We start from the raw sequence: 27,836 nt of genomic DNA, 5'->3' as shown, positions 1-27,836 counted from the left end.
CCGTTGAAAGACTTCTGACTAATTTGTTAACGCATTTAAGGTCACACTTGTTTAGTCCACATTTGCTAACTGTCGAAGTGTTGAACAAATCCCACACCCATTTTGCTTAAATTGTTCCCTCAGTTCCTTGAGCGTTTTCAAAGTTATGTATCTGACTCCTGGTCCTTGGGATTTTTGAATTCCAAATTTTGTCAAACTTGCTCGCTCTGTACCTCAAGGGAGCCACAGTTTCCACTTCCTGTACGTTGTCTTCCGACCATATATCCGCTCCATCACCAAGACTGCCTACTTCCACCTCCGTAACATCACCTGACTCCGCATGCCTCAGCTCATCTGCTGCTGATCCTTCACCCATGCCTTTGTTACCTCGAGACTTGACTATTCTAATGCTCCCCTGGCTGGCCTCCAATTTATCACCCCACATAAATTTGTGCTCATCCAAAACTCTGCTGCCCATATCTTAACGCAAACCAAGTTCCGTCATCCATCACCCCTGTGCTTGTTGACCTACATTGGCGCCCGGACCGACAACGCCTCCATTTTAAAATCCTCATCCTTGTTTTCAAATCCCTCCATGACCTCACCCTCCCTATCTCTGTAACCTCCTCCAGCCCTACAGGCCTTTGTGATATCTGCGCTCCTCCAATTCTGGCCTCTTGCGCATCCCCAATTTTAATCGATCCACCATTGGCGGCCTTGCCTTCAGCTGCTTAGGCCCTAAGCTGTGGAATTCCCTCCCTAGACCTCTCCGCCTCTCTACCTCTTTCCTCCTTTAAGATGCTCCTTAAAACCTACCTCTTTGACCAAGCTTTTGTCCTAATATCTCCTCTGTGGCTCAGTGTCAAAAATGTTTACATTGATATTGCTCTTGTGAAGCGCCTTGGGATGCTTTGCTACATTAAAGGCGCTATATAAATACAAGTTGTTGCTGTTGTCTGGGTCATTTGTGAATACCAGGTCAAGATGTGCACTGCCTCTTGACTGGCTAAAAATCACAGGGGTGAAATTTATTTTGGGCTTTAACACTAAAATGGACAATAATGCATCGGCCACCAGTTTTAGACTCCACCCGATTTTCTTTCACTGATGTCCAAAATGAATTAACCCCCCATTATTTTTTTGCTATTTTTTTGGAGTTTCTAAGCTGGATTCAACCTAACGCAGCTCACAGATCCACCCCGTCCTGTTAAAAAGTCCGACAGCTCGCCAGCTCTGTCATACAGCGGCAAGCCGCAAGCTTCTTCCTTTGGCCGGCTGGTGGTGGAATGCATTGGCACTGTGTGCCAGAGTGGTAGGTCTGTGGTTCATGCAAGGAGTTTTGCCCATCGCAACCATCTGGTCTTAGTCGAGCCAATAGGGAGAGATGCCTGGGTACATTTTCCGAGTCCTCACCCAGGACGAGGTGCCTGGCACGCCGCGAACACAGATTGGAATATCATGGGTAAGCTGCCCACGATTTCACTACCCATGTCTGCAGCAGGCCCTTCACATGGAGGCTACAGGAAACAAGTGGGGCCAGTCTGGGCCAGCAATACTTCACTCTCTTCAGCAAGCTCCAAAATGACTGCCAGCAGAGGCCTGGGACCAAGTTTACTGCCCGACTGCATGGCCTCCTCCTCAGGACTGTTACATGAAGCCACTGCAGCCCAAGCGTGGGGCAATTTCCGAATGGTGCAGCAGCTTCTACAAATGTGCTATTCATTATACAGGAAACTTTGGTTTATCCGGAGGTTGTATGTCCGGAAACCTCGATCTACCAGCAGAAATCAGGAGCCGTTTTGTTAGGTTTTTTTTCTTCTCATGGCTTTGTTTTCAACAGTCGGGCTCTGGAAAGTCTCTCTGAAGCTGTTGCTGAGCTACAGAGATGCTTCCAAGGTATGGGCCGACTGTTTACAAGCTGTTGCTAAGCAACAGTGTTTGTTGTCAGATACGGAGATGAAAACCTTCGTATGCTTCAACATTAACTTTGTATATCCGGCAATTTTGATAGATCGGCAACAGCTCGGTCCCGTCGGTGCCGGATATAACAAAGTTTCCTGTAATCCGCTTGTGATTTCTGAAGTGAATCTAATCATATCTCAGGAGTGTGAGACAAAAAAAACTCAGGCACTGAAATTGCACTGTGAGAGTGAACCATCTAACCCTTAGTGGGTGAGCCTGGAATTCCCCTGTCCTGACAGTGATACTCACCCAGTCAGACTGGTGGTGGGGGGGGGGCAAGGGGTGTGTTGAGTGGAATTTCCCGTCCTGGCAGAGATACACACCCAGTTCGAATTCAGCTTTTAAAAATCTGGAAATAAATTCAATAAAAATTGACCATGAAGCTGCCAGATTGTCATAAAGAAACCTACCCGATCTGGCGGATATGTGACTTCTTTCCCACACCAACATGGTTGACTCTTAGCTGCCCTCTAAGTGGTCTAGCAAGCCACTCAGTTGTATCAAAATAACGCTACCAACAGTGCAAGAAGAAAGACTTGCATTTATATAGCGCCTTTCACGTCCCAAAGCACTTTACAGCCAATGAAGTACTTTTGAAGTGTATTCACTGTTGTAATGTAGGAAACGCGGTAAGCCAATTTGTGCACAGCAAGGTTCCACAAACTGCAATGTGATAATGACCGGATAATCAGTTTTAGTGATGTTGGTTGAGGGATAAATATAGTCAGGACATCAGGGCGAACTCCCCTGCTGTTCCTTGAATAGTGCCACAGGATCTTTTGAGAGGTCAGATGGGGACTCGGTTTAACGTCTCATCCAAATGATGGCACCTCCGATAGTGGAGTACTCCCTCGAGAAGGCCCACCACCTTCTCAGAGCAACCAGGGATGGGTAATGAATGCCGGCCTTGCCAGCAACGCCCACATCTCGAGAATGAATAAGAAAAAAAATCGTTATTTTAAACAGATCAACACCTCCACTAAACCAAGGGTGAGAGGGGAGCGGGCGAGTGAGTAAAATATTCATCCCCTAACTTCAGAAACAGGAACTTCTAGGTCTCATTCTCTATTGTTGGTCTTTTTGAGGATGAGCTCTGACCCAAATCTAGTCCACTCCACTTTCAAAGGTGTGCTGAGCATTTTTGGCTAAATTTTATTTGCAGAAGTTTTGTTTGTAAGAACTTGTATAATCGGTGATGCGATGACATTATCACCAAAGTCAACTAGTTCACTTCAGAAGAGGACAGCGGCCCTTTTAGTACTGTGGACGGTACGGAGCTCACCTTTTCGTTCCTTTATGTAACCGGTGTCCACCAACAGCACGCCATCTACAGAGAGAAGCAGAATATTGGTTACTCCGACTTTACATGTCACCCATGCATCTCGTAATGGCAACTTTTAACTTCCCTCAGGTCCACGGAACCAGCCCTTCTCAACCCAGTCAGATGGTGCCTGTAACTTTCCATAGCTCATTTCAAGCTGCTTAGTATCGTTGGACGAAGGAAATTTAAAAAAGAACCAACTGCCTTAAAATGTAAGTTTTAAGAAAGAGTAAGGGTGCAAGTCTAATCACCTCCAATGGATTTATACATAGTGACAGATTTAGGGTAAAAAATCAGCCAGAGGTCCCACCACTGACTTCCTGTTCTGTGACCACCCCCCCCCCCGACTGCCAGAAAGTACATGTGTGTGGACTTTGGGAGAAGGTAGCACTGGGTTCACCTATGATGCTCTCCACAGTAGAATAACTGGCTGGCGCTCACTGTCTAAGCTTGCACGTAAAGAATGGCCACTTGAGTCAGAGACCGGAGGGCAGCCAGTGCAAGTGGAACCCGTGTCCCATCGAGAGCTGGTGCCATCAGAGAGGAGGGAAAGAAAATTAACATTCAGTCTGTCATAGAATCTCATAGCACAGAAGGCCATTTGGCCCATTGTGCCTGTTTGAAAAAGCTATCCAATTAGTCTCCTCCTCTTCTTTTTCTCCATTGCTCTGCAAATTGTTTTTTTTTCAAGAATTTCTCCAATTCACCTTTCAAAAATTGCTAGTGAATCTGCTTCCACCACCTTTCAGACAGTGCATTCCAGATCACAACAACTCGCTGCGTTAAAAAATTCTCCTCATCTCCCCTCTGGTTCTTTTACCAATTATCTTAAATATGTGTCTTCTTGTTACTGACCCTCCTGCCACTGGAAACAGTTTCTCCTGATCTACTCGATCAAAACCATTCACAATTTTGAACACCTCTATTAATTCCCCCCTTAACCTTCGCTGCTCTAAGGAGAACAATCCTAGCTTCTCTATTTTCTCCACATAACTGAAGTCCCTCATCCCTGGAAGCATTCTAGTAAATCTCCTTTACACCCCCCTCCAAGGCCTTGATATCCTTGACAGTCAATCAACAGTGGAAAGCAACACAATCTGCTCCAGGATAGGCCATTGGGATAGCACCATCATCCAATCCCAGAGCAAACTTCCCTTGTGAATGTGTCTGTTGAAGAGTCCGGTAACAGATCATTGAATGCTGCTGAACAAGCCTTGAGGAGATGCTGAGCTTACAAACACCAGAGTGTGAAATCAACAGGTGAAATAGAATACCAGGAAGCCCAGGTTAGTCTCAAACCCAACCCGATACCAACCACCATGGACTAGGTCTCAGTCAAAGACACCGGAAAAGATCCGTCAGAACATACCGGGACTCAACACCTAACTGCACATCACTCCAGTATTCACTCTCTAAATAATCCTGATATTCAGACAGATGATGAAAATCTTCTTCTTCATGGGGTCCTGAAAATGAGATGCTTTATCCTCCAGTGGATCCTGCTGATGCGACCCTCCCCTGTAAGTTGTGAACCACTGGGGCATCAAACACCTCTCCAACAAGCGAGAGTCTAACCACCTCACCATGACATTCAACAGTATTACCATCGCCGAATCCCCCACCATCAACATCCTGGGGGTCACCATTGACCAGAAGCTTAATTGGACCAGCCACATAAATACCGTGGCAACAAGAGCAGGTCAGAGGCTAGGTATTCTGCGGCGAGTGTCTCATCTCCTGACTCCCCAAAGCCTTTCCACCATCTACAAGGCACAAGTAAGGAGTGTGATGGAATACACTCCACTTGCCTGGATGAGTGCAGCTCCAACAACACTCAAGAAGCTCGACACAATCCAGGACAAAGCAGCCCACTTGATTGGCACCCCATCCACCACCTTAAACATTCACTCCCTCCACCACCGGCGTACCGTGGCTGCAGTGTGTACCATCTACAAGATGCACTGCAGCAACTCACCAAGGCTTCTTCGGCAGCACCTCCCAAACCCGCAACCTCTGCCACCTAGAAAGACAAGGGCAGCAGGCGCATGGAAACGCCACCACCTCCAAGTTCCCCTCCAAGTCACACATCATCCTGACTTGGAAGTATATCGCCGATCCTTCATCGTCGCTGGGTCAAAATCCTGGAACTCCCTCCCCAACAGTACTGTGGGAGTACCATCACCACACGGACTGCAGCGGTTCAAGAAGGTGGCTCACCACTGTTGTATCCGTGTGTTAATAGAGACACTGAAGACAGGAGTTGGTTTCACAGGTGTTTACTGAACAAAGTCTGGAGGGGAACTAACTGATACAACACAATATACAGGCTTATATAGCCCGAGTGGCCATTACCGGCATTACAGTACACAGGGGGCTCTTAAAGGCACATACACTACAATTCCTCCCCTTTTAGCCAACCAGTACATAATATTTTAAGTAATCATTAATTACATGTTACAAGAAAAATAATCTACACATTGCTGTAGTTAATCTTCTTCTATATATATAAATCGGTACTTCTGTCTGTCTGTCTGTCTGTCATCACGTGTGCGTCTGTCGGGTATGCGCTCGAAAGTTACAGGGCGTACCTACGCGCGCGTTACCTCCAAAGAAAGCTTACGCTTCCGAGACGGTTTTAAGCGTATTTACGTTTCGGCTGGGCTAAAATCGCGCCCGCGGTATCCCAATAACCTTAACATTCCGCTCATTAGCATCTCATTATCCGCTCATTAGCGACAGAGTGACCTCGAGCTCGACCAATCGTACACCGGGTTGCTGGCGTGTGCCGCCGGGCCAATCAGTGCGTGTGTGGCCGGGCCTTATCCTTCTGAACCGAGGTGAGTCGCCACCATCTTGATTCCAAACTTTTCCTTTCTTTTTCCCGCTTTCTGCGTCTTAAAAAAAAACGTTGCTTTTAAAACACATATTGTTTTTTAAAAAAATGATTTAGAAAGTAATTAACTTATCTAATCTCATTAATTTTCCTACCTTTCCCCGTTTTTCCAGGTAGGCCTAGAAGCCTCGGCGTCTCGTCCGCACCCACGCCCGAGCTAGGCACCTCCCGGCCCCACTCGAAGGCTGGAGGGCCGAGCCTCAGCCCAGCGCCGCTAGGGTGCGTGCCCAGCAGGAGCTGAGACGCGGCGTCTCTCTCTGGCTCGGCCGGGGGGCGGGGCTTGCTGAGCGTCCAGCGTTACCCTGGCAACCGGGCCCGCCGGCCGTCTCGCACAGCCGCAATCGGCGGTCTTCACCTGGGGGGGGCCGCGACCCTCGGGGGGGCGGGGGGGGCCGCGACCCTCGGGGGGGGCCGCGGCCCTCGGGGGGGGCCGCGGCCCTCGGGAGGGGCCGCGACCCTCGGGGGGGGGGCCGCGCGCGCAGCAGGAGCAGCTGAGACGCGGCGTCTCTCTCTCTGGCTCAGCCGGGGGGGCGGGGCTTGGTCAGCGTCACAGTTACCCTGGCAACCGGGCCCGCCGGCCGAGCCAGAGAGAGACGCCGCGTCTCAGCTCCTGCTGCGCGTGCAATCGGCGGTCTTCACCTCGGGGGGGGGGGGGGCCGCGACCCTCGGGGGGGTGCCCCCCGCCCTCCCTTCCCCCCCCGCCCTCCCCCCCGCCCTCCCTTACCCCCTCCCTTCCCTCCCCCACTCCCCCCCTCCCTCCCCTCCCCCCCTCCCTCTCTTCCCCCCCTCCCTCTCTTCCCCCCAGTCGCTCTCTCTCTTCCCCCCAGTCGCTCTCTCTCTTCCCCCCAGTCGCTCTCTCTCTTCCCCCCAGTCGCTCTCTCTCTTCCCCCCAGTCGCTCTCTCTCTCTCTTCCAACAACAACATTCCCTCGAAAAAGCCTCGGCACCGCCGGGCACTTCAGCTAGTTAATTATAAGTCAGTCTCTCTGGAGGCTTCCTGACTCGGTCCGGATGATGCCTCGGTGGTGTAGTAGTTTCTGGTGGTGTAATAGGTTCTTTTGGCAAGGCTGATTCGGCTTGAATGCCAGTGTCGGGTTCATCGGGTTCCAGTATCACCGTGTTGAGGCTGCCGCGGAACACGAATGGAGGCCGAACCGATCTGAGGAACACATGGCTTTTTATTACATTCTCTTGAGAGATGGCTACCTCAGCTCTTCTCTCTGCTAAAACCGAAACCAGAATGGGGCGACGCCCGTGCTTTTGTGTACACACTGAGGGCGACGCCCACTCCTTTGTCATGCCTTAAAGGCAGCATGCGTCTTAAAGGCAAGGTGCCCGATTTATTGTCCACGGACGGAAAAGTGGATTGCGCCCGTTTAGGTGGCGATCCGCCACACAGCTCCCCCCAGAATCCGCTTAGGAGGTGTGGACGAGACGGTGCGGCGGTCTGATGGGCCGGCCGGAGCGGCTCTTGTAGGACGCTGGTGGACGTGGAACGGCCGGGCGTGGAGCAGCCGGGTGTATTGGCTTGAGGGCAGGTCGGCCGCGTGGCGGTGGACAAGCTACTGGGACCTGCTCACCGGGCTCCGAGTGTGCTGGCTTGAGTCGGTCAACCGACACTTTTTCAGTCCTGTCGCCCACTTGTAGGGCGAAAAATTTGTCCCCAGCCTGTAGCACTTTGTAGGGCCCGTCATACGGGGGTTGAAGGGGTCCGCGGTGGGCGTCGTGCCGGACGAAAACGAACTGTGCCTGGTGCAGGCTTAGCGGGACGTGTGAGGTGGATTCGCCATGCCGGGCAATGGGCACCGGGGCGAACTGTAGCGCCGGTGAGGCGAAGTCATGGCGTTGCTGGTCGGCTGACCAGGGTGTCGTGGCGGTGGGCAGGAACTCGCCAGGTACGCGCAGCGGCTGGCCGTACACGAGCTCTGCTGCCGATGCGTGGAGGTCTTCTTTAACCACGGAGCGCAGGCCGAGGAGGACCCACGAGAGTCGGTCAGTCCAGGCGCCGTCCTGGAGGCTGGCTCGAAGAGATGCCTTCAAGGATCTGTGGAACCGCTCACACAGTCCGTTGGCTTGGGGGTGGTACGCTGTGGTGCGGTGAATGGTCACCCCGAGATTGCGTGCGATGGCGGTCCAGAGTTCAGAGGTAAATTGCGGGCCTCTGTCTGACATCATGTCGGAGGGGACGCCGAACCATGCAACCCAGGTGCTGACGAAGGCTCTGGCGATGTCGGCGGTGGTGGTAGAGGTCAGTGGAATTGCCTCGGGCCAGCGCGTGGTGCGGTCGACGATCGTCAGCAAGTGCGTGTGGCCTTGCGACGGCGGCAGGGGCCCGACGATGTCCACGTGGATGTGGTCGAATCTACGTGAAGGGACGGTGAACTCCTCGAGGGGTGCTTTCGTGTGTTGCTGCACCTTGGCCGGTTGGCAGGCTAGGCAGGAGTTGGCCCAAGTACGCACATCCTTGCGAAGGCCGCGCCAGACAAAGCGGTTGGCTACCAATTTGATGGATGCGCGGGCGCCGGGGTGGGAGAGGTTGTGGAGAATCTCGAATACCCGGCGGCGCCAGGACGCTGGGACGACGGGCCGAGGTTGAGATAGGGATATGTCGCACTTGACCGTGACTGCGGTCGGGCCGCAGGCGACGTCGGCCAGGCGTAGCCCTGGTAGGTTGGTAGGTGCGGAGAGCAGATCAGGGTCCGTGAGCTGGTCTGCTGCGAGTTGAGCGTAGTCGACTGCCAGGTGTGCGGCGTGGATGGCGGGGCGGGAGAGGCAGTCGGCTACCATGTTGTCTCGGCCGGAGACGTGTTGGATGTCCGTGGTGAACTCGGACACTGCCGTGAGCTGGCGCTGCTGCCTGGCGGACCAGGGGTCGGTTGTCTTTGCCATTGCGAATGTCAGGGGTTTGTGGTCGACAAACGCAGTGAAGGGGTGGCCCTCCAGCAAAAACCGAAAATGGCGGACCGCCAGGTACAGCGCGAGGAGCTCGCAGTCGAAGGTGCTGTACTTGACCTCCGGGGGGCGTAGTTGGCGGCTGAAGAAGGCAAGTGGTTGCCAGGCGCCGTCGACCCACTGCTCGTACACGGCGCCGACCGCGTGGTCGGAGGCGTCCGTGGTGAGCGCTACTCTGGCATTGGGCCGTGGGTGCGCGAGCAGGGTGGTGTCGGCGAGCGCGGTCTTGGTGGAGTTGAAGGCGGCTGATACGTCTGCCGTCCATTCGACCGCCATCTTGCCGCTCCTGCCCCGGAGGGCTTCATACAGGGGCCTCATGAGGGACGCCGCTTTGGGGATGAAGCGGTTGTAGAAATTCACCATCCCGAGGAGCTCCTGGAGTCCTTTGATGGTGGTGGGGCGGGGAAATTGCTGGTCGGCCTGCACCTTGGTGGGCAGGGGAATGGCCCCAGCATGGGTGCTGTGGTGGCCGAGGAAGTCGATCTTGTCCAGGCCGAACTGGCACTTGGCTGGGCTGAGGATGAGCCCGTGGTCGCTGAGGCGCCCGAACAGGATGCGAAGGTGTTCAAGGTGTTCCTGCTTGGAGGAACTGGCTACCAGGATGTCGTCCAGGTAGACGAACAGGAACTTCAGGTCCCGAAGGACCGAGTCCATGAGCCGTTGGAATGCCTGGGCTGCGTTTTTGAGGCCGAAGGGCATCCGCAGGAACTCGAAAAGCCCGAAGGGGGTGATTACGGCCGTCTTGGGGATGTCCGCGGGGTGGATGGGGACTTGGCGGTAGCCGCGCACCAGGTCGACTTTGGAAAAGACTGAGCGGCCGGCCAGTCTAGCCGAGAAGTCCTGAATGTGCGGCACGGGGTACCGATCAGGGGTGGTGGCGTCTTTGAGGCGGCGGTAATCCCCGCAGGGGCGCCAGCCCCCGCCTGGTTTGGGGGCGATGTGGAGTGGGGAGGCCCAGGGACTGTTGGAGCGGCGGATGATGCCGAGCTGTTCCATAGTGGCAAACTCGGTCCGCGCAATCTCCAGTTTGGCCGGGTCCAGCCTGCGGGCATGGGCGTACACTGGGGGGCCTGTGGTGGGGATGAAGTGTTCCACCCCATGTTTGGCGACCTCCGCGGAGAAGGTCGGGTTGGTGAGGGCCGGGAATTCGGCCAGGAGTGCCGAATAGTCATCCGTGGCCTGGGCGTGGCACTGTGACGCCATGTCGGCGGGTTGACGGGGGGCCATGGCGCCCAGGATGGGGGACATGGTGTTCATGTCCATGAGGCGGTGTCGAGGGATGTCTACCAGTAGGCCGTGGGCGCACAGGAAATCTGCGCCGATGAGAGGGGAGAGTGCCTTGGCAGTGATGAACTCCCATCGGTAGCGGCGACCAGCGAGGTCGAGGGTGACTGTGCGGGTGCCGTATGTCCGGATGTCCGAGCCGTTAGCGGCAGCCAGCGCCTGTCCTCGTTCGCCCTTTTGGATGTCGAGGGCGGAGGCCGGGATGATGCTGTGCTGAGCTCCAGTGTCGCACAGGAACCGGCGGCCGGTTTTGTCATCCGTGATGTACAGCAGGGAGCCCGCGTGGCCCACGGCCATCGCGGGGGCTGGTACGGGGGCGGACTTGAAGGAGCAGGGAGGTGTGCAGCATTGTGCCCTGGCGCCGAACCGTGCGTGGTAGTAACAGTAGCCCGGGTTTGTGGGGCGCGAAGGCCCCGTGGGGCCCGTGGCTGGGCCTTGTGACCGCGTGGTGGCCGGTGAGGGGCGTGCCCAGGCTGTGGCTGCCAGGTCCGGAGCGACGTCGCGGCTGGAGTGAGCGGACAGCAGCTTGTCGGCCTCGTCGGCCAGGGCTTCTAGGTCCGTGAGGCCGGACGCCAAGATCGCTGGGCGGATGCTGGGAGGTAGCTGGCGGATGAACAGCATGCGGAAGAGGGACCCGGGTGGGCTCTCGTCGGTGAGTGAGAGCATGTGGGAGAGGAGGTCTGACGGTGAGGCGTCACCGAGGCCTGGAAGGTCGAGGAGGCGGCAGTTTCGCTGGTATGTCGAGGTCGTAAATTTTTTAAGGAGCACGGCCTTAAGATGTGCATACTTGCCCTCCTCTGGTGAGCTCTGCAGCGCTATCCAGACCTTCGTGACTGTGGAGCTACCGAGTGATGCGACGAGGTAGTCATACTTCTTCCCATCTGTGGTGATGTGTCGCAGCCGGAATCGGGACTCAGCATGGAGGAACCAGGCTTCGGGCTGGTTTTCCCAAAACTCCGGCAGTTTCACGGAAACTGCGTTCGTGTCCGCCATTGCAGTGCTCGGAATACGTTCTGAGCGTCGGGGTCACCAATGTTGAGGCTGCCGCGGAACACGAATGGAGGCCGAACCGATCTGAGGAACACATGGCTTTTTATTACATTCTCTTGAGAGATGGCTGCCTCAGCTCTTCTCTCTGCTAAAACCGAAACCAGAATGGGGCGACGCCCGCGCTTTTGTGTACACACTGAGGGCGACGCCCGCTCCTTTGTCATGCCTTAAAGGCAGCATGCTTCTTAAAGGCAAGGTGCCCGGTTTATTGTCCACGGACGGAAAAGTGGATTGCGCCCATTTAGGTGGCGATCCGCCACAACCGGATCGGAGGTAGATATGGGTATCTCTACTTCATCATTAGGCGTACAGAGTTGTGGTGTAGGTTGTCCCTTTTCGGATGACTCTATGATTTGGTCAGCATGGTGCCTTATTATGCTTTCTCCGATGTCCACGGTATACATCAGCGGTCCTAGTCGTGTGCAGATAGTTCCAGGCTGCCATTTCTCAGTACGGTAGTCCCGGGCCAAAACTTGTTGACCTATCTGGAAGGTTCTAGTTGGCCTTTCATTCATGCCTTGAAATTGCCGGTTCTCCACGTCCCTTCTGATGTTTGGCTTCATCAAATCCAGCTGGCATCTTAGGCTTCTATTGAAGAACATCATGGCGGGAGTTTGGTTTGTAACCATATGTGTTGCATTCCTGTATGCAAACAAGAAGTTATCCACCTTGTGCTGAAGTTTTATGTCTTCATTACCCATGGCCTTTATGGCCTTCTTGAAGGTCTGGACAAACCTTTCAGCCAATCCATTGGTGGTGGGATGGTATGGGGCGGACGTGTAGTGCTTAACCCCATTGTTTTTTAAGAACTTCCTGAATTCTTCGGACACAAATTGCGGTCCATTATCAGAACAGATCTGTTCAGGCAGCCCATTCCTGGCAAATATGGTCCTTAATACTGTGATGGTTTTTTCCGTGGTGGTGGAGGACATCTTTATTACCTCCGGCCACTTGGAGTGTGCATCAACCGCGATTAAGAACATTGAGTCCATAAATGGACCAGCAAAGTCGATGTGTACCCTTTGCCAGGGAGATGAGGGCCACTCCCATGGATGTAGAGGGGCTTGTGGTGGAGCGTTTTGGACCTTCTGGCATCCTAGGCAGCTCTTGGTCATTTCTTCGATGTCTCCATCGATACCTGGCCACCATACAAACGCCCTGGCTAGGTTCTTCATTTTCACTCCACCCAGATGCCCCTCGTGAAGCTCCTTTAGAACTTTATCCTGGAGTTTGGGTGGAATCACCACTCTGGATCCACACATCAAGGTTCCTCGGCACACTGACAGCTGTTCTCTTCTTTGCGAGAATGCTGGCAACAGTGGTTCACCATGTGCTGGCCATCCCTTCACTGTTAAATCGTAGACTCGTGAGAGAGTCGGGTCATTTCTAGTTTCCCTTTCAATGGCAGAATTTGTTACTGGTAGACATTCGACTATGGTAGAGTGGAAAATCTCCACTGGGTCTACGGTAGGTGCTTCTTCTGCCATTGGCAACGGTAGGCGCGATAAACCGTCAGCATTCCCATGCTGTTTTGATCCTTTGTATTCTATGTTATATTGGTGTGCCCCTAGAAAAAGGGACCACCTCTGTAGCCTTTGTGCTGTCATAATGGGAACACCCTTTTTAGGGTTGAATATGGAGATGAGGGGTTGATGGTCAGTCAACAAGGTAAATTTTTGTCCGTGTAGGTAATGGTTGAATTTCTTCACTCCTCATACCAGGCTGAGTGCTTCCCTGTCGATTTGGGCATAGTTACACTCAGCTGAGTTCAATGAGCGTGACGCAAAAGCTATCGGCCGTTCCGAGCCATCAGGGAATTTATGCGATAATACTGCTCCTACGCCGTAAGGGGATGCATCGCACGCCAGTCTGATTGGCAGTGATGGGTTGTAATGAGCCAAAACTTCTTTGGACGTGATTAAGTCTTTGCATTTATGGAAGGCACGTTTACAGTCTTCGCTCCATTTCCAAATTACTCCTGTTTGTAGCAGTTCATTAAGAGGGTGCAGAAGAGTTGATAAGTTCGGTCAAAATTTATGATAGTAATTTATTAATCCCAGGAACGACCTTAATTGTGAAACATTTTCAGGTGCTGGGGCTTTTATGACCGCTTCAATTTTTTCAGGTGACTTATGCAACCCTTCCTTATTAATTATGTGGCCACAATATGATATTTGATTCTGGAAAAATTCGCACTGGGGCGATTTGCTCGTAGGCCCCGTTCTCTCAGCCTAGTGAGCACCTGCTCTAAATTGGCAAGGTGCTCGTTGTCATTTTCTCCTGTTACAAGGATGTCGTCTAGGTAGCATTGAGTCCCCGGAATCCCTTGGAGGACTTGCTCCATAGCTCTTTGCCAGATAGCTGGAGCGGATGCTACTCCGAAAACCAGTCGATTGTACTGGTACAGACCTTTGTGTGTATTTATCGTGAGATACTTTTTAGAGGCCTCTTCAACCTCCATCTGTAGATATGCCTGTGCCAAGTCAATTTTGGTGAAACGTTTCCCTCCGGATAGTGAGGCGAAAATATCTTCTATCCTCCGAAGAGGATACTGTACCGTGTGAAGGACCGGGTTTACAGTCACCTTGAAGTCTCCACAGATGTGAATTTTTCTCTGTTCTTCAGATTTATCATTATTCAACGCTTTCTTCATGACTGGGACGATGGGTGTTGCCCACTCGCTCCAATCTATTTTGGATAATACGCCTGCCTTTTCCAAATTCTCCAGCTCTGCCTCGACTGCTGGACGAATTGCGTATGGCACCGGTCTTGCCTTAAAAAACTTGGGAATTGCTGCATCTTCCACTTTTATTGAGGCGGTGATGCCTTTCAAGGTTCCTAGTTTCTCTTGAAACACTTCTTTGGTGTTGGCCAAGATGTCTTTTAATCGTTCAGGTATGACGTCATCATCGTTTTTTTTCTTACTGGTCACCGTCAGTGCCTGAATGGAGTGCCAGTCTAAACGTATTTTCCTGATCCATTCACGTCCCAACAGCGGTGGACCACCATCTTGTAGAACGTATAAATACAACTTTTGTATTTCCTTGCCGTTGTATACAACAGGCACCCTTATTTTTCCTTTGGGGTATACTTTCTGCCCCGTATATGTTTTCAAGATAATGGATGTGTCTTTTAAAGGTATATGCGGAAATAGACGCTCGTAATCCCGTCGATTTATGACGGTCAGAGCTGATCCTGTATCTAGCTCCATTTTAACTGGGGACCCTGCTATCGTGAGGGTAACCCAAATGGTCTGGTAATCTTCTTTGGCAATTACATTATGTAATTTGAGACAGCTTAGTCTCTTGTTTTCGGAGTCGCTATCGCTCTTCTGGTCTTCGGAGCTACTGTCCGTCATCATTTGTACCTTTCTGTACTTTTCTTTATTGATTTTTTTTTTCCTGTCCGTGGATTTTTTTTGTCCAGATCGGCATACCCGTGCAATGTGTCCAATCTTTCCGCATTGCCTGCATGCTTTGTCCTTGAACCAGCAGTCCCTCTGGTCATGGGGGGATCTGCCGCAGCAATAACATCTCTTGAAACCCTGTGTCATTTCATGGGTGCCGAAGTCCTGTGTCTTTTGTTGTATCTCTGCAGCTCCTCTTGCGGCTGCTTCGTACGATACAGCCATACTGAAAGCCTAGTCCAGTGTTAAATCTTTTTCAGAAAGCAGCCTTTTCTGTGTTCCTTCACTTAGGAGACCGCAGACGAATTTGTCTCGAAGATAATCTGCTAGTCCTGCCCCGAATTGGCAGTGCTTTGATAGCTTTCTTAATTCGGTGAGGTAATCAGCGTTACTTTCATTCTTGTGTTGATTCCTCTTGAAGAATTTGAATCGTTCCGCTATCAGCAGCGGTGTTGGGTTTAAGTGCTCCTGTAGGGTATCAACAATTTCTTTAAAATTCTTGTCCTTTGGTTTGGCTGGAGTGATTAAGTTTCGTAACAGCCCGTATGTCTTTGCGCCCATTAGATTTAGAAGTACTGACGCTTTTTTTTCATTTTCTATTCCATTTGCGGTGCAATATACCTCCACTCTTTCCACATATGTGGTCCAATCCTCTATCTCGTTATCAAAAGCATCAATATTGCCAGACTTAGGCATCCTAGAAAAAAAATGGCGCTTCCCGCGCTTTTCTTTCTTTTCTGCAGAAAAGATATGGCGCTTCCGCGCTTCCCCGCCGCTGCTGCCGATGACAACGCTGTTTCCCGCGGGTTTCCCTTCTTTTTATTTATTTATTTACAGGTGGAGACTCGTTCCCGCCGGACTCTCTCTGCTAGGTCTGAACGTCGACCCGCTTGCAGCGCCGGCCGTCTCCCGAGTGCTCTCTCCCCGTCTGTTCCTGCTTGCCTCCGCCTTCGCTGCTTGGCCTAGCCGCAGAGCCAGCCGCTGGAGCCCCAGCCCGACGCCCAGGAAGGATCACTGCAGTACCTGCCACCAGCTCGGCCAGCTGGTGAAACCACAGCTTTTTCTTTTTCCCGATTTTCTTCGACTTTGGACGCCAGAGGAATCGATGTCCTTGAGGTGCTGCCGAATTGCAGGTAAGTCCGTTTCCAATTCGTCGCCACTGTTGTATCCGTGTGTTAATAGAGACACTGAAGACAGGAGTTGGTTTCACAGGTGTTTACTGAACAAAGTCTGGAGGGGAACTAACTGATACAACACAATATACAGGCTTATATAGCCCGAGTGGCCATTACCGGCATTACAGTACACAGGGGGTTCTTAAAGGCACATACACTACAACCACCACCTTCTCAAGGGCAATTAGGGATGGGCAATAAATGTGGCCTTGTCAGCGATGCCCACATCCCATAAACGAATAAAAAAAAGCACAGTTACAATATGAGATTTCACCATCAGAGTCACTTCTGTAAGTCACGTAACCCCAGAGTCAGACCTCCAGAGTGAGGGACACAACCCACAGAATGAGGGACACTACCCCACAGAGTCACACCCTCAGAGCGAGGGACACTACCCCACAGAGTCACACCCCCAGAGTGAGGGACACTACCCCACATAGTCACACCCCTAGTGTGAGGGACACTACCCCACAGAATGAGGGACACTGCCCCACAGAGTCACACCCTCAGAGCGAGGGACACTACTCCACAGAGTCACACCCCCAGAGTGAGGGACACTACCCCACATAGTCACACCCCTAGTGTGAGGGACACTACCCCACAGAATGAGGGACACTACCCCACAGAGTCACACCCTCAGAGCGAGGGACACTACCCCACAGAGTCACACCCCCAGAGTGAGGGACACTACCCCACATAGTCACACCCCTAGTGTGAGGGACACTACCCCACAGAGTCACACCCTCAGAGCGAGGGACACTACCCCACAGAGTCACACCCTCAGAGCGAGGGACACTACCCCACAAAGTCACACCCTCAGAGCGAGGGGCACTACCCCACAGAGTCACACCCTCAGAGCGAGGGACACTACCCCACAGAGTCACACCCTCAGGGCGAGGGACATTACCCCACAGAGTCACACCCTCAGAGCGAGGGGCACTACCCCACAGAGTCACACCCTCAAAGCGAGGGACACTACCCCACAGAGTCACACCCTCAGAGCGAGGGACATTACCCCACAGAGTCACAGCCTCAGAGCGAGGGGCACTACCCCACAGAGTCACACCCTCAGAGTGAGGGACACTACCCCACAGAGTCACACCCTCAGGGCGAGGGACTTTACCCCACAGAGTCACACCCTCAGACTGAGGGACACTACCCCACAGAGTCACACCCCCAGAGGGACGCTACCCCACATAGTCACACCCCCAGAGTGAAGGACACTACCCCACAGAATGAGGGACACTACCCCACAGAATGAGGGACACTACCCCACAGTGTCACACCCCCAGCTGCTCTATGGTACCTCCTGCTGGTTGCTGTTTGCAGTGTGGAGAGAGGCCTGTGAGAGGGGAGACTGACTGGCTTCCTGCAGGAGGAATTCTTACCTACACTCTGATGGGGATTGAAAGCAGAGAACAAAATTACATTGCAGAATTATTGTGGGAGAAAAAACCCAATTCCTTGTGAGGTTTATTGTGTGAGGAATACATTAATCGTTCACACTTACCCACAGGGTCAACGTGGGTGCCATGATCCACAAAATCTCTTTTGCTCAAGTAGGCAGAAATCTATGAACAATTAAAAGCAGGAATTATAGGTAGAAATGATTGGCGATATTATTGGACAATCTCTTATTAAACTCTATCCAGCGATTTAACTGAACCATTAGCCTGTTGTCAATTAATCCAAAGTGGTATTCATCAAAATAGCAGATAAAATAATCTATGTCAATGGAATATAGCAAAAAAAGACAGACAGTGTAGAGGTTAAACTGATCGGGGTATAGAGACGGGGCGGTGTAGAGGTTAAACTGATCGGGGTATAGAGACGGGGCAGTGTAGAGGTTAAACTGATCGGGGTATAGAGACGGGGCAGTGTAGAGGTTAAACTGATCGGGGTATAGAGACGGGGCGGTGTAGAGGTTAAACTGATCGGGGTATAGAGACGGGGCAGTGTAGAGGTTAAACTGATCGGGGTATAGAGACGGGGCAGTGTAGAGGTTAAACTGATCGGGGTATAGAGACGGGGCAGTGTAGAGGTTAAACTGATCGGGGTATAGAGACTGGGGCAGTGTAGGGGTTAAACTGATCGGGGTATAGAGACGGGGCAGTGTAGAGGTTAAACTGATCGGGGTATAGAGACGGGGCAGTGTAGAGGTTAAACTGATCGGGGTATAGAGACGGGGCAGTGTAGGGGTTAAACTGATCGGGGTATAGAGACGGGGCAGTGTAGAGGTTAAACTGATCGGGGTATAGAGACAGGGGCAGTGTAGAGGTTAACTGATCGGGGTATAGAGACTGGGGCAGTGTAGGGGTTAAACTGATCAGGGTATAGAGATGGGGCAGTGTAGAGGTTAAACTGATCGGGGTATAGAGACGGGGCAGTGTAGAGGTTAAACTGATCGGGGTATAGAGACGGGGCAGTGTAGAGGTTAAACTGATCGGGGTATAGAGACTGGGGCAGTGTAGGGGTTAAACTGATCGGGGTATAGAGATGGGGCAGTGTAGAGGTTAAACTGATCGGGGTATAGAGACGGGGCAGTGTAGAGGTTAAACTGATCGGGGTATAGAGACGGGGCAGTGTAGGGGTTAAACCGATCGGGGTATAGAGGCAGGGGCAGTGTAGGGGTTAAACTGATCGTGGTATAGAGACGGGGCAGTGTAGGGGTTAAACTGATCGGGGTATAGAGACAGGGGCAGTGTAGGGGTTAAACTGATCGGGGTATAGAGACGGGGCAGTGTAGAGGTTAAACTGATCGGGGTATAGAGACGGGGCAGTGTAGAGGTTAAACTGATCGGGGTATAGAGACAGGGGCAGTGTAGAGGTTAAACTGATCGGGGTATAGAGGCAGGGGCAGTGTAGAGGTTAACTGATCGGGGTATAGAGACTGGGGCAGTGTAGGGGTTAAACTGATCGGGGTATAGAGACAGGGGCTGTGTAGAGGTTAAACTGATCGGGGTATAGAGACAGGGGCAGTGTAGAGGTTAAACTGATCGGGGTATAGAGACTGGGGCAGTGTAGAGGTTAAACTGATCGGGGTAGAGAGACAGGGGCAGTGTAGAGGTTAAACTGATCGGGGTATAGAGACAGGGGCAGTGTAGAGGTTAAATTGATCGGGGTATAGAGACAGGGGCAGTGTAGGGGTTAAACTGATTGGGGTATAGAGACAGGGGCAGTGTAGAGGTTAAACTAATCGGGGTATAGAGACAGGGGCAGTGTAGGGGTTAAGCTGATCGGGGTATAGAGACAGTGGCAGTGTAGGGGTTAAACTGATCGGGGTATAGAGACAGGGGCAGTGTAGAGGTTAAACTGATCGGGGTATAGAGACGGGGCAGTGTAGAGGTTAAACTGATCGGGGTATAGAGACGGGGCAGTGTAGAGGTTAAACTGATCGGGGTATAGAGACGGGGCAGTGTAGGGGTTAAACTGATCGGGGTATAGAGGCAGGGGCAGTGTAGGGGTTAAACTGATCGTGGTATAGAGACGGGGCAGTGTAGGGGTTAAACTGATCGGGGTATAGAGACGGGGCAGTGTAGAGGTTAAACTGATCGGGGTATAGAGACGGGGCAGTGTAGAGGTTAAACTGATCGGGGTATAGAGACGGGGCAGTGTAGAGGTTAAACTGATCGGGGTATAGAGGCAGGGGCAGTGTAGAGGTTAACTGATCGGGGTATAGAGACTGGGGCAGTGTAGGGGTTAAACTGATCAGGGTATAGAGATGGGGCAGTGTAGAGGTTAAACTGATCAGGGTATAGAGATGGGGCAGTGTAGAGGTTAAACTGATCAGGGTATAGAGACGGGGCAGTGTAGGGGTTAAACTGATCGGGGTATAGAGACAGGGGCAGTGTAGGGGTTAAACTGATCGGGGTATAGAGACGGGGCAGTGTAGAGGTTAAACTGATCGGGGTATAGAGACGGGGCAGTGTAGAGGTTAAACTGATCGGGGTATAGAGACAGGGGCAGTGTAGAGGTTAAACTGATCGGGGTATAGAGGCAGGGGCAGTGTAGAGGTTAACTGATCGGGGTATAGAGACTGGGGCAGTGTAGGGGTTAAACTGATCGGGGTATAGAGACAGGGGCTGTGTAGAGGTTAAACTGATCGGGGTATAGAGACAGGGGCAGTGTAGAGGTTAAACTGATCGGGGTATAGAGACTGGGGCAGTGTAGAGGTTAAACTGATCGGGGTAGAGAGACAGGGGCAGTGTAGAGGTTAAACTGATCGGGGTATAGAGACAGGGGCAGTGTAGAGGTTAAATTGATCGGGGTATAGAGACAGGGGCAGTGTAGGGGTTAAACTGATTGGGGTATAGAGACAGGGGCAGTGTAGAGGTTAAACTAATCGGGGTATAGAGACAGGGGCAGTGTAGGGGTTAAGCTGATCGGGGTATAGAGACAGTGGCAGTGTAGGGGTTAAACTGATCGGGGTATAGAGACAGGGGCAGTGTAGAGGTTAAACTGATCGGGGTATAGAGACGGGGCAGTGTAGAGGTTAAACTGATCGGGGTATAGAGACGGGGCAGTGTAGAGGTTAAACTGATCGGGGTATAGAGACGGGGCAGTGTAGGGGTTAAACTGATCGGGGTATAGAGGCAGGGGCAGTGTAGGGGTTAAACTGATCGTGGTATAGAGACGGGGCAGTGTAGGGGTTAAACTGATCGGGGTATAGAGACGGGGCAGTGTAGAGGTTAAACTGATCGGGGTATAGAGACGGGGCAGTGTAGAGGTTAAACTGATCGGGGTATAGAGACGGGGCAGTGTAGAGGTTAAACTGATCGGGGTATAGAGGCAGGGGCAGTGTAGAGGTTAACTGATCGGGGTATAGAGACTGGGGCAGTGTAGGGGTTAAACTGATCAGGGTATAGAGATGGGGCAGTGTAGAGGTTAAACTGATCAGGGTATAGAGATGGGGCAGTGTAGAGGTTAAACTGATCAGGGTATAGAGACGGGGCTGTGTAGAGGTTAAACTGATCGGGGTATAGAGACTGGGGCAGTGTAGAGGTTAAACTGATCGGGGTATAGAGACGGGGCAGTGTAGAGGTTAAACTGATCGGGGTATAGAGACTGGGGCAGTGTAGAGGTTAAACTGATCGGGGTATAGAGACAGGGGCTGTGTAGAGGTTAAACTGATCGGGGTATAGAGACAGGGGCAGTGTAGAGGTTAAACTGATCGGGGTATAGAGACTGGGGCAGTGTAGAGGTTAAACTGATCGGGGTAGAGAGACAGGGGCAGTGTAGAGGTTAAACTGATCGGGGTATAGAGACAGGGGCAGTGTAGAGGTTAAATTGATCGGGGTATAGAGACAGGGGCAGTGTAGGGGTTAAACTGATTGGGGTATAGAGACAGGGGCAGTGTAGAGGTTAAACTGATCGGGGTATAGAGACAGGGGCAGTGTAGGGGTTAAGCTGATCGGGGTATAGAGACAGTGGCAGTGTAGGGGTTAAACTGATCGGGGTATAGAGACAGGGGCAGTGTAGGGGTTAAGCTGATCGGGGTATAGAGACGGGGCAGTGTAGAGGTTAAACTGATCGGGGTATAGAGACAGGGGCAGTGTAGGGGTTAAACTGATCGGGGTATAGAGACAGTGGCAGTGTAGAGGTTAAACTGATCGGGGTATAGAGACGGGGCAGTGTAGAGGTTAAACTGATCGGGGTATGGAGACAGGGGCAGTGTAGAGGTTAAACTGATCGGGGTATAGAGACAGGGGCAGTGTAGAGGTTAAACTGATCGGGGTATGGAGACAGGGGCAGTGTAGAGGTTAAACTGATCGGGGTATAGAGACAGGGGCAGTGTAGGGGTTAAGCTGATCGGGGTATAGAGACAGTGGCAGTGTAGGGGTTAAACTGATCGGGGTATAGAGACAGGGGCAGTGTAGGGGTTAAGCTGATCGGGGTATAGAGACAGGGGCAGTGTAGAGGTTAAACTGATCGGGGTATAGAGACAGGGGCAGTGTAGGGGTTAAACTGATCGGGGTATGGAGACAGGGGCAGTGTAGAGGTTAAATTGATCGGGGTATGGAGACAGGGGCAGTGTAGAGGTTAAATTAACCGGAATATAGAGGAGCAGGCAGGGTCAGTGTAAAGGTTAAACTAACTGGGTAAAAGGGAGGAGGAGGATGGGCAACACAATGGCAGATGGAGTTCAATGTGGAGAAGTGTGAAGTCTTTCACTTTGGTTCCGAGAAAGACGAAGTGCAACTGTGGAGGAGCGACGGGTTTTAGGTGTCCAGGTATACAAATCACTTAAAGCTAGTGCACAGGTTGAAAAGCAATCAAAAAGGCTAATAGAATGTTGGTGTTCATCCCAAGGGGGCTGAATACAACAGTGAGGAAGTGATGCTTCAGTTGTACAGAGCCTTGGTCAGACCCCATCTGGAGCACTGCGTTCAGCTTTGGGCACCGAACCTCAGGAGGGATATATTGGCTTTGGAGAGGGTACAGTGCAGATTGATTCTGGGGCTTAAAGGGTTACATTATGATGACAGGTTGTACTCCCTTGCATTTAGACCGTTCTGGGGTGATCTAAGCAAGGTCCTTAAAATGATAAAGGGATTTGAGACTCAATACAGAGAAACTATTTCCTCTGGTGGGGAAATCCAGAACAAGGGAGCAAAATCTTAAAGTTAGAGCTTGGCCATTCTGAAGTGAAGTCAGGAAGCACTTTTTCACATAAAGGGCAGTGGAAATCTGGAACTCTCTCCCCCAAAAGGCTGTGGATGCTGGGTTAATTGGAGCTTTCAAGACTGAGATTGATAGATTTTTGTTAGGTAAGAGTACAGGAAACTTTCTGATATCCGGCACTGATGGGACTGAGCTGTTGCCGGTGGAACAAAACTGCCGGAGAAACGAGCGGTAATGTTAAAACATACGGAGCAGCTCCGTATCTAGCAACAAACCCTGTTGCATACAGCCTCAAAACAGTCGGCGCAGCTTGCAAGCGTCTCTGTAGCTAAGCAACAGCTTCAGCTAGACGCTTGCAGAGCCTCGACTGGATTAAAAAAAGCAACAAAAACTAAAAAAACATCTGAACCGACTCCTGAATTTTGCCGGTGGATAGAGCGTTCCGGACATTTAACCTCCGGTTAAATGAAAGTTTCCTGTATCAAGGGATATGGAGCAAAGGCGAGTAAATGGAGTTGAGGTACAGATTAGCCATAATCTAATTGAATGGAGGAATAGGCTCGAGGGGCTGAATGGCTTCCTCCTGTTCCTATGTTCCTTTCTTCATATGACACCACTGTGGTTGGTGTTCCTCTCGATTCTCTTCTCTTCTTCCCCTCAGCTACAAATACTCCATCCCAGTCACTCCTTACGCCTCCTCCTCCGCCCTACATCATCATCATGCTAAATCAAGACTCATTGCACCATCTCACACTCCAACTCATTCTTTCCCAGAGCCTGAAAACTGCAGAACTGCTTCTGTTCTTCACTTTCCCTTCCTCGTACACTCTACAGGCTTCCAAAACCCAAGCTCAGAGTCACCTGATTAGTACTTCCACATCTACCTTGCTTCCCTTTTCATCTTTTTAACCTTCCTGCCTTGCACTCTAGGCCATGTGGTGTCCTGAAATCTGTACCCTGTTTGCCCTTGTCCAGAACATGGCCGGCGCTTGAAGGGGGTAAATTCAAAACTAATCTGCGGGAACATTATTTCAGTGAGCAATTGGTTAATCTATGGAGCAGACTCTCTAGGGAGAGGATGGAAGCAGTTTGTATTGATTCATTCAAATACAAATTAGATCGATTTAGTTCAGAAAATTATATTTCGGGATACAATATATGAATAATTTGAGCAATGACGTGGTAAGTGTAGCTTGCTTGGAACAGGTGACTTTGGACCTATGGTTCCCAAAGCTCTCCGCCACTGGGGTTGTCCTAGCCTCATGTCTGGGTCTGTTGTAGACTAATTGATGGAGATTGATTGCTATGATTCATCAACAACTCCATTATCGTTGCATCATGTGACTACCAGCATGGTAAAAGGCGAACTAGATAGAACTTGCTCTTTTTTGTCTAGCTATTCCTATGTTCCTCTGGACCCTGTGGTGCCCTGCACTCTGGGCCCTGTTGTACACTGCATGCTAGGGTAGGCAGTACATAAAATGGATGGGGTAGGGTCCATGATAGGGTAAATTGTACCTGAAATGGGTGTAGACTCTATGATAAGGTAGATTGTATCAGAATTGTTGGCTTAGGGTCCATGATAGGGTAGATTGTACAGGGTTTGTGGGCAGAGCAAGGACATTTCTTGTTCTGTGCTTTCTTGTGTTCTTGGAAGAGAAATGGGGCAGATGAAGACCAAAGAAGAAAAGAGAAAGTACGAACCGACTTGTCACGAGAATACTTTTTGTAGACAACGTGCTTTTTGGAATCAGCACTCATCCTTTCTGCAATGGGGCGGTTGGTAGATGTGTGATCTGGGTTGAAGAGAAGGCAACAAAAATAATTGATTGACACCACCAATAACAGGATATTAACAAAATAACTAAATAATGGACTGGCTGGAAACCATCACTAGATACTGATTAACCCTTTTAACACTCTGGGACGGGATGGTACAGTGGATCAGACACTGTCCTTTCACACCCTGGGACTGGGTGGTACAGTGGATCAGACACTGTCCTTTCACACTCTGGGACTGGGTGGTACAGTGCGTCAGACACTGTCCTTTCACACTCTGGGACTGGGTGGTACAGTGGGTCAGACACTGTCCTTTCACACTCTGGGACGGGATGGTACAGTGTGTCAGACACTGTCCTTTCACACTCTGGGATTGGGTGGTACAGTGAGTCAGACACTGTCCTTTCACACCCTGGGACTGGGTGGTACAGTGCGTCAGATACTGTCCTTTCACACTCTGGGACTGGGTGGTACAGTGGGTCGCACACTGTCCTTTCACACTCTGGGATTGGGTGGTACAGTGTGTCAGACACTGTCCTTTCACACTCTGGGACTGGGTGGTACAGTGAGTCAGACACTGTCCTTTCACACCCTGGGACTGGGTGGTACAGTGGGTCAGACACTGTCCTTTCACACTCTGGGACTGGGTGGTACAGTGGGTCGCACACTGTCCTTTCACACTCTGGGATTGGGTGGTACAGTGGGTCAGACACTGTCCTTTCACACTCTGGGACTGGGTGGTACAGTGGGTCAGACACTGTCCTTTCACACCCTGGGACTGGGTGGTACAGTGGGTCAGACACTGTCCTTTCACACTCTGGGATTGGGTGGTACAGTGGGTCAGACACTGTCCTTTCACACTCTGGGACTGGGTGGTACAGTGGGTCGCACACTGTCCTTTCAAATATTGGCTGAATAACATTGCTGCATTAGAACTAGACACTATTACTAGCTGAGTTTGAAACTCTGAAATGTAGTAAACACTGAGGAGGAGGAGGTCTTAGACAGACTGGTGAAATGGGCAGACACACAGCAGATGAAATTTAGCACACATAAATGTGAAGTGATTCATTTTGGTCGGAAGAATAAGGAGGCAATATATACTAAATTATACAATTTTAAAGGGGGTGCAGGATCTGAGAGACCTGGGGGTGCATGTATACAAGTCTTTGAAGGTGGCAGGACAAGATGAGAAGGTTGTTAAAAAGCATATAGAAACATAGAAACATAGAAGATAGGAGCAGGAGTAGGCCATTCGGCCCTTCGAGCCTGCTCCGCCATTCAATGAGATCATGGCTGATCATCCAAATTCAGTACCCTGTCCCTGCCTTCTCCCCATATCCCTTGATCCCTTTAGCCTTAAGAAATATATCCAACTCCTTCTTGAATATATTTAATGAATTGGCCTCCACTGCCTTCTGTGGTAGAGAATTCCACAGGTTCACCACTCTCTGGGTGAAGAAATTCCTCCTCATCTCAGTCCTAAATGGCTTACCCCTTATCCTTAGACTGTGGGATCGTTGGCTTTATAGAGGCATAGAGTACAAAAGCAAAGAAGTTATGCTAAACCTTTATAAAACACTGGTTAGGTCCCAGCTGGAATATTGTAGGCAATTTTATGCACTGCATTTTAGGAAGGATGTCAAGGCCTTGGAGAGGGTGCAGAGGAGATTTACCAGAATGGTACCAGGGATGAAAGACTTCATTTATGTGAAGAGGCCAGAGAAACTGGTGTGGTTCTCCTCTTGAGCAGGGAAGGTTAAGGAGAGATTTGATAGAGGTGTTCAAAATTTTGAAGGGTTTTGATAGAGTAAATAATTGTTTCCAGTGGCAGAATTGTCGGTAACCAGAGAACACAGATTTAAGGTCATTGGCAAAAGAACCAGAAGCAGCATGTGGAAACTTTTTTTACACAGCGAATTGCTATGATCTGGAATGCACTGCCTGAAAGGTGCTGGAAGCAGATTCAATAATAACCTTCAAAGGGGAACTGGATAAATACATGAAAAGGAAATAATTGCTGGGCTATGGGGAAACAGCAGGGGAGCCGGACTAATTGGATAGCTCTTTCACGATGGGCCGAATGGCCTCCTTCTGTGCTGCATTATTATATGATTCTCTAAGTAACACTGCTGCTTTAGAACTAGACACTAATACTGGCTGAGTAACAATGCTACATTAGAACTAGAAGGCAAAGTTGCTGACATTGGAGAAATGTTAGGAGTGAGATTTATCATCAGAAAGAGTGAGACAAATCAGAGACATGGCTAAACACACGGAATAACAACAGAAAATGCTGGAAAAACTCAGCAAGTCAGGCAACATCCGTGGAGAGAAATTTGAGTTGACGTTTCGGGTTTGACCCTTCTTCAAAACTGGAGAGAAAAGGAACTAGATCGAAGCATTTTCTGTTGTTATTTCGGATTTCCAACATCTGCAGTATTTTGCTATCGTGCTAAACACACGGAGTTGCGTTTATCTTTAAGAGTGAGACTTATCAAAATGAGGTGACGTTTTTAAGCCAAATTGAGTGACCGGTCAACTGGCATCCTTTTCCTAAAACCGTCTCGGTCACAGTAATAATTATAAATTAAACAATATTAATGATAATAAACAATGGGAACATTTTGAGTGAGTACCTGAAGAAGACCCCCTCAGGACAGAGACACAGAAGTCAGCTAATCAACAACCTTCAGCAACTCCTGGACACTCCCTTTGGACAAGAAGCTTCTTGTGGCCTGCCGTCACTCCAAATAGGAAGTCTTCCTCTCAGACATCGTGTGAGTCCAACACTGGTACCTGCAAGTGGGAAACTGGAACCATTTATAGTCTGGTGCTTTGCTGTGCCCGTCCCTAAGCTGTCAGAGGGAGGCTTATGCTTCCTGTTCACGTGTCCAAGCTCTGAAATCCTGTGATAAGTTGTAGTAAATCTTGGTAGGCCGGCAGCCTGGGCAGATTACAGGGCATTGTCAGCACAGCAGATTCTCACCAAGGTTACATCTCCTCATATGATAAATCTTTTAATAACTATATATAATCTGTTGACACCTTCAACAGATTTGCAACGTCCTACATAACAGGTTATATATTAACACCTGGCAAATCACAGGAAACCATCATTAACCTGGTCAGGAACCACCCAATTAAACAGCAGTACGGCACTCCTGGTGGCTCGGGTTGGTAACTGCACCACCCGGTATGGTACCGACCACAGACCAGATAGCCCAGGTTTGATCCCCTATTTGTGCCGAGTCAACTAGTCGCCACTGAGGCAATAGTTGTGGGAGCTATAACGGGCAGGACCATCACTGGGTCAGGGAGGGGACCATTTATCTAGGAGTCCCATTCCCGTTGGAGGTGCATGTGTATGGACATTGGGTAAGAACAAGATCGGGCTTGGCCATGGTGAACCCTG

General features: G+C 50.7%; 1 protein-coding gene across 1 annotated transcript in view; it reads right to left on the bottom strand.

The window, feature by feature from the left end:
• Positions 1-27,232, bottom strand: part of LOC147116000 (S-arrestin-like) — a 179,440-nt gene extending 152,208 nt beyond the window's left edge. The window contains exons 1-4 of the mRNA XM_085990708.1: positions 27,061-27,232; positions 24,347-24,438; positions 17,532-17,592; positions 3,224-3,268 (exon numbers count right to left, since the gene is read on the bottom strand). Of these exons, the coding sequence (XP_085846834.1) occupies positions 3,224-3,268; positions 17,532-17,592; positions 24,347-24,403 (163 nt within the window). The 5' untranslated portion in view covers positions 24,404-24,438; positions 27,061-27,232. The remainder of the gene's footprint in view (positions 1-3,223; positions 3,269-17,531; positions 17,593-24,346; positions 24,439-27,060) is intronic.
• Between the last annotated feature and the right edge of the window lie 604 nt (positions 27,233-27,836).

The sequence above is a fragment of the Somniosus microcephalus genome, chromosome 6, assembly GCF_052327205.1.
Source record: "Somniosus microcephalus isolate GS21.2 chromosome 6, FLI_Smic_1.0, whole genome shotgun sequence".
Taxonomy (NCBI): Eukaryota; Metazoa; Chordata; class Chondrichthyes; order Squaliformes; family Somniosidae; genus Somniosus; species Somniosus microcephalus.
This window is presented reverse-complemented; position numbering and strand designations above follow the sequence as displayed.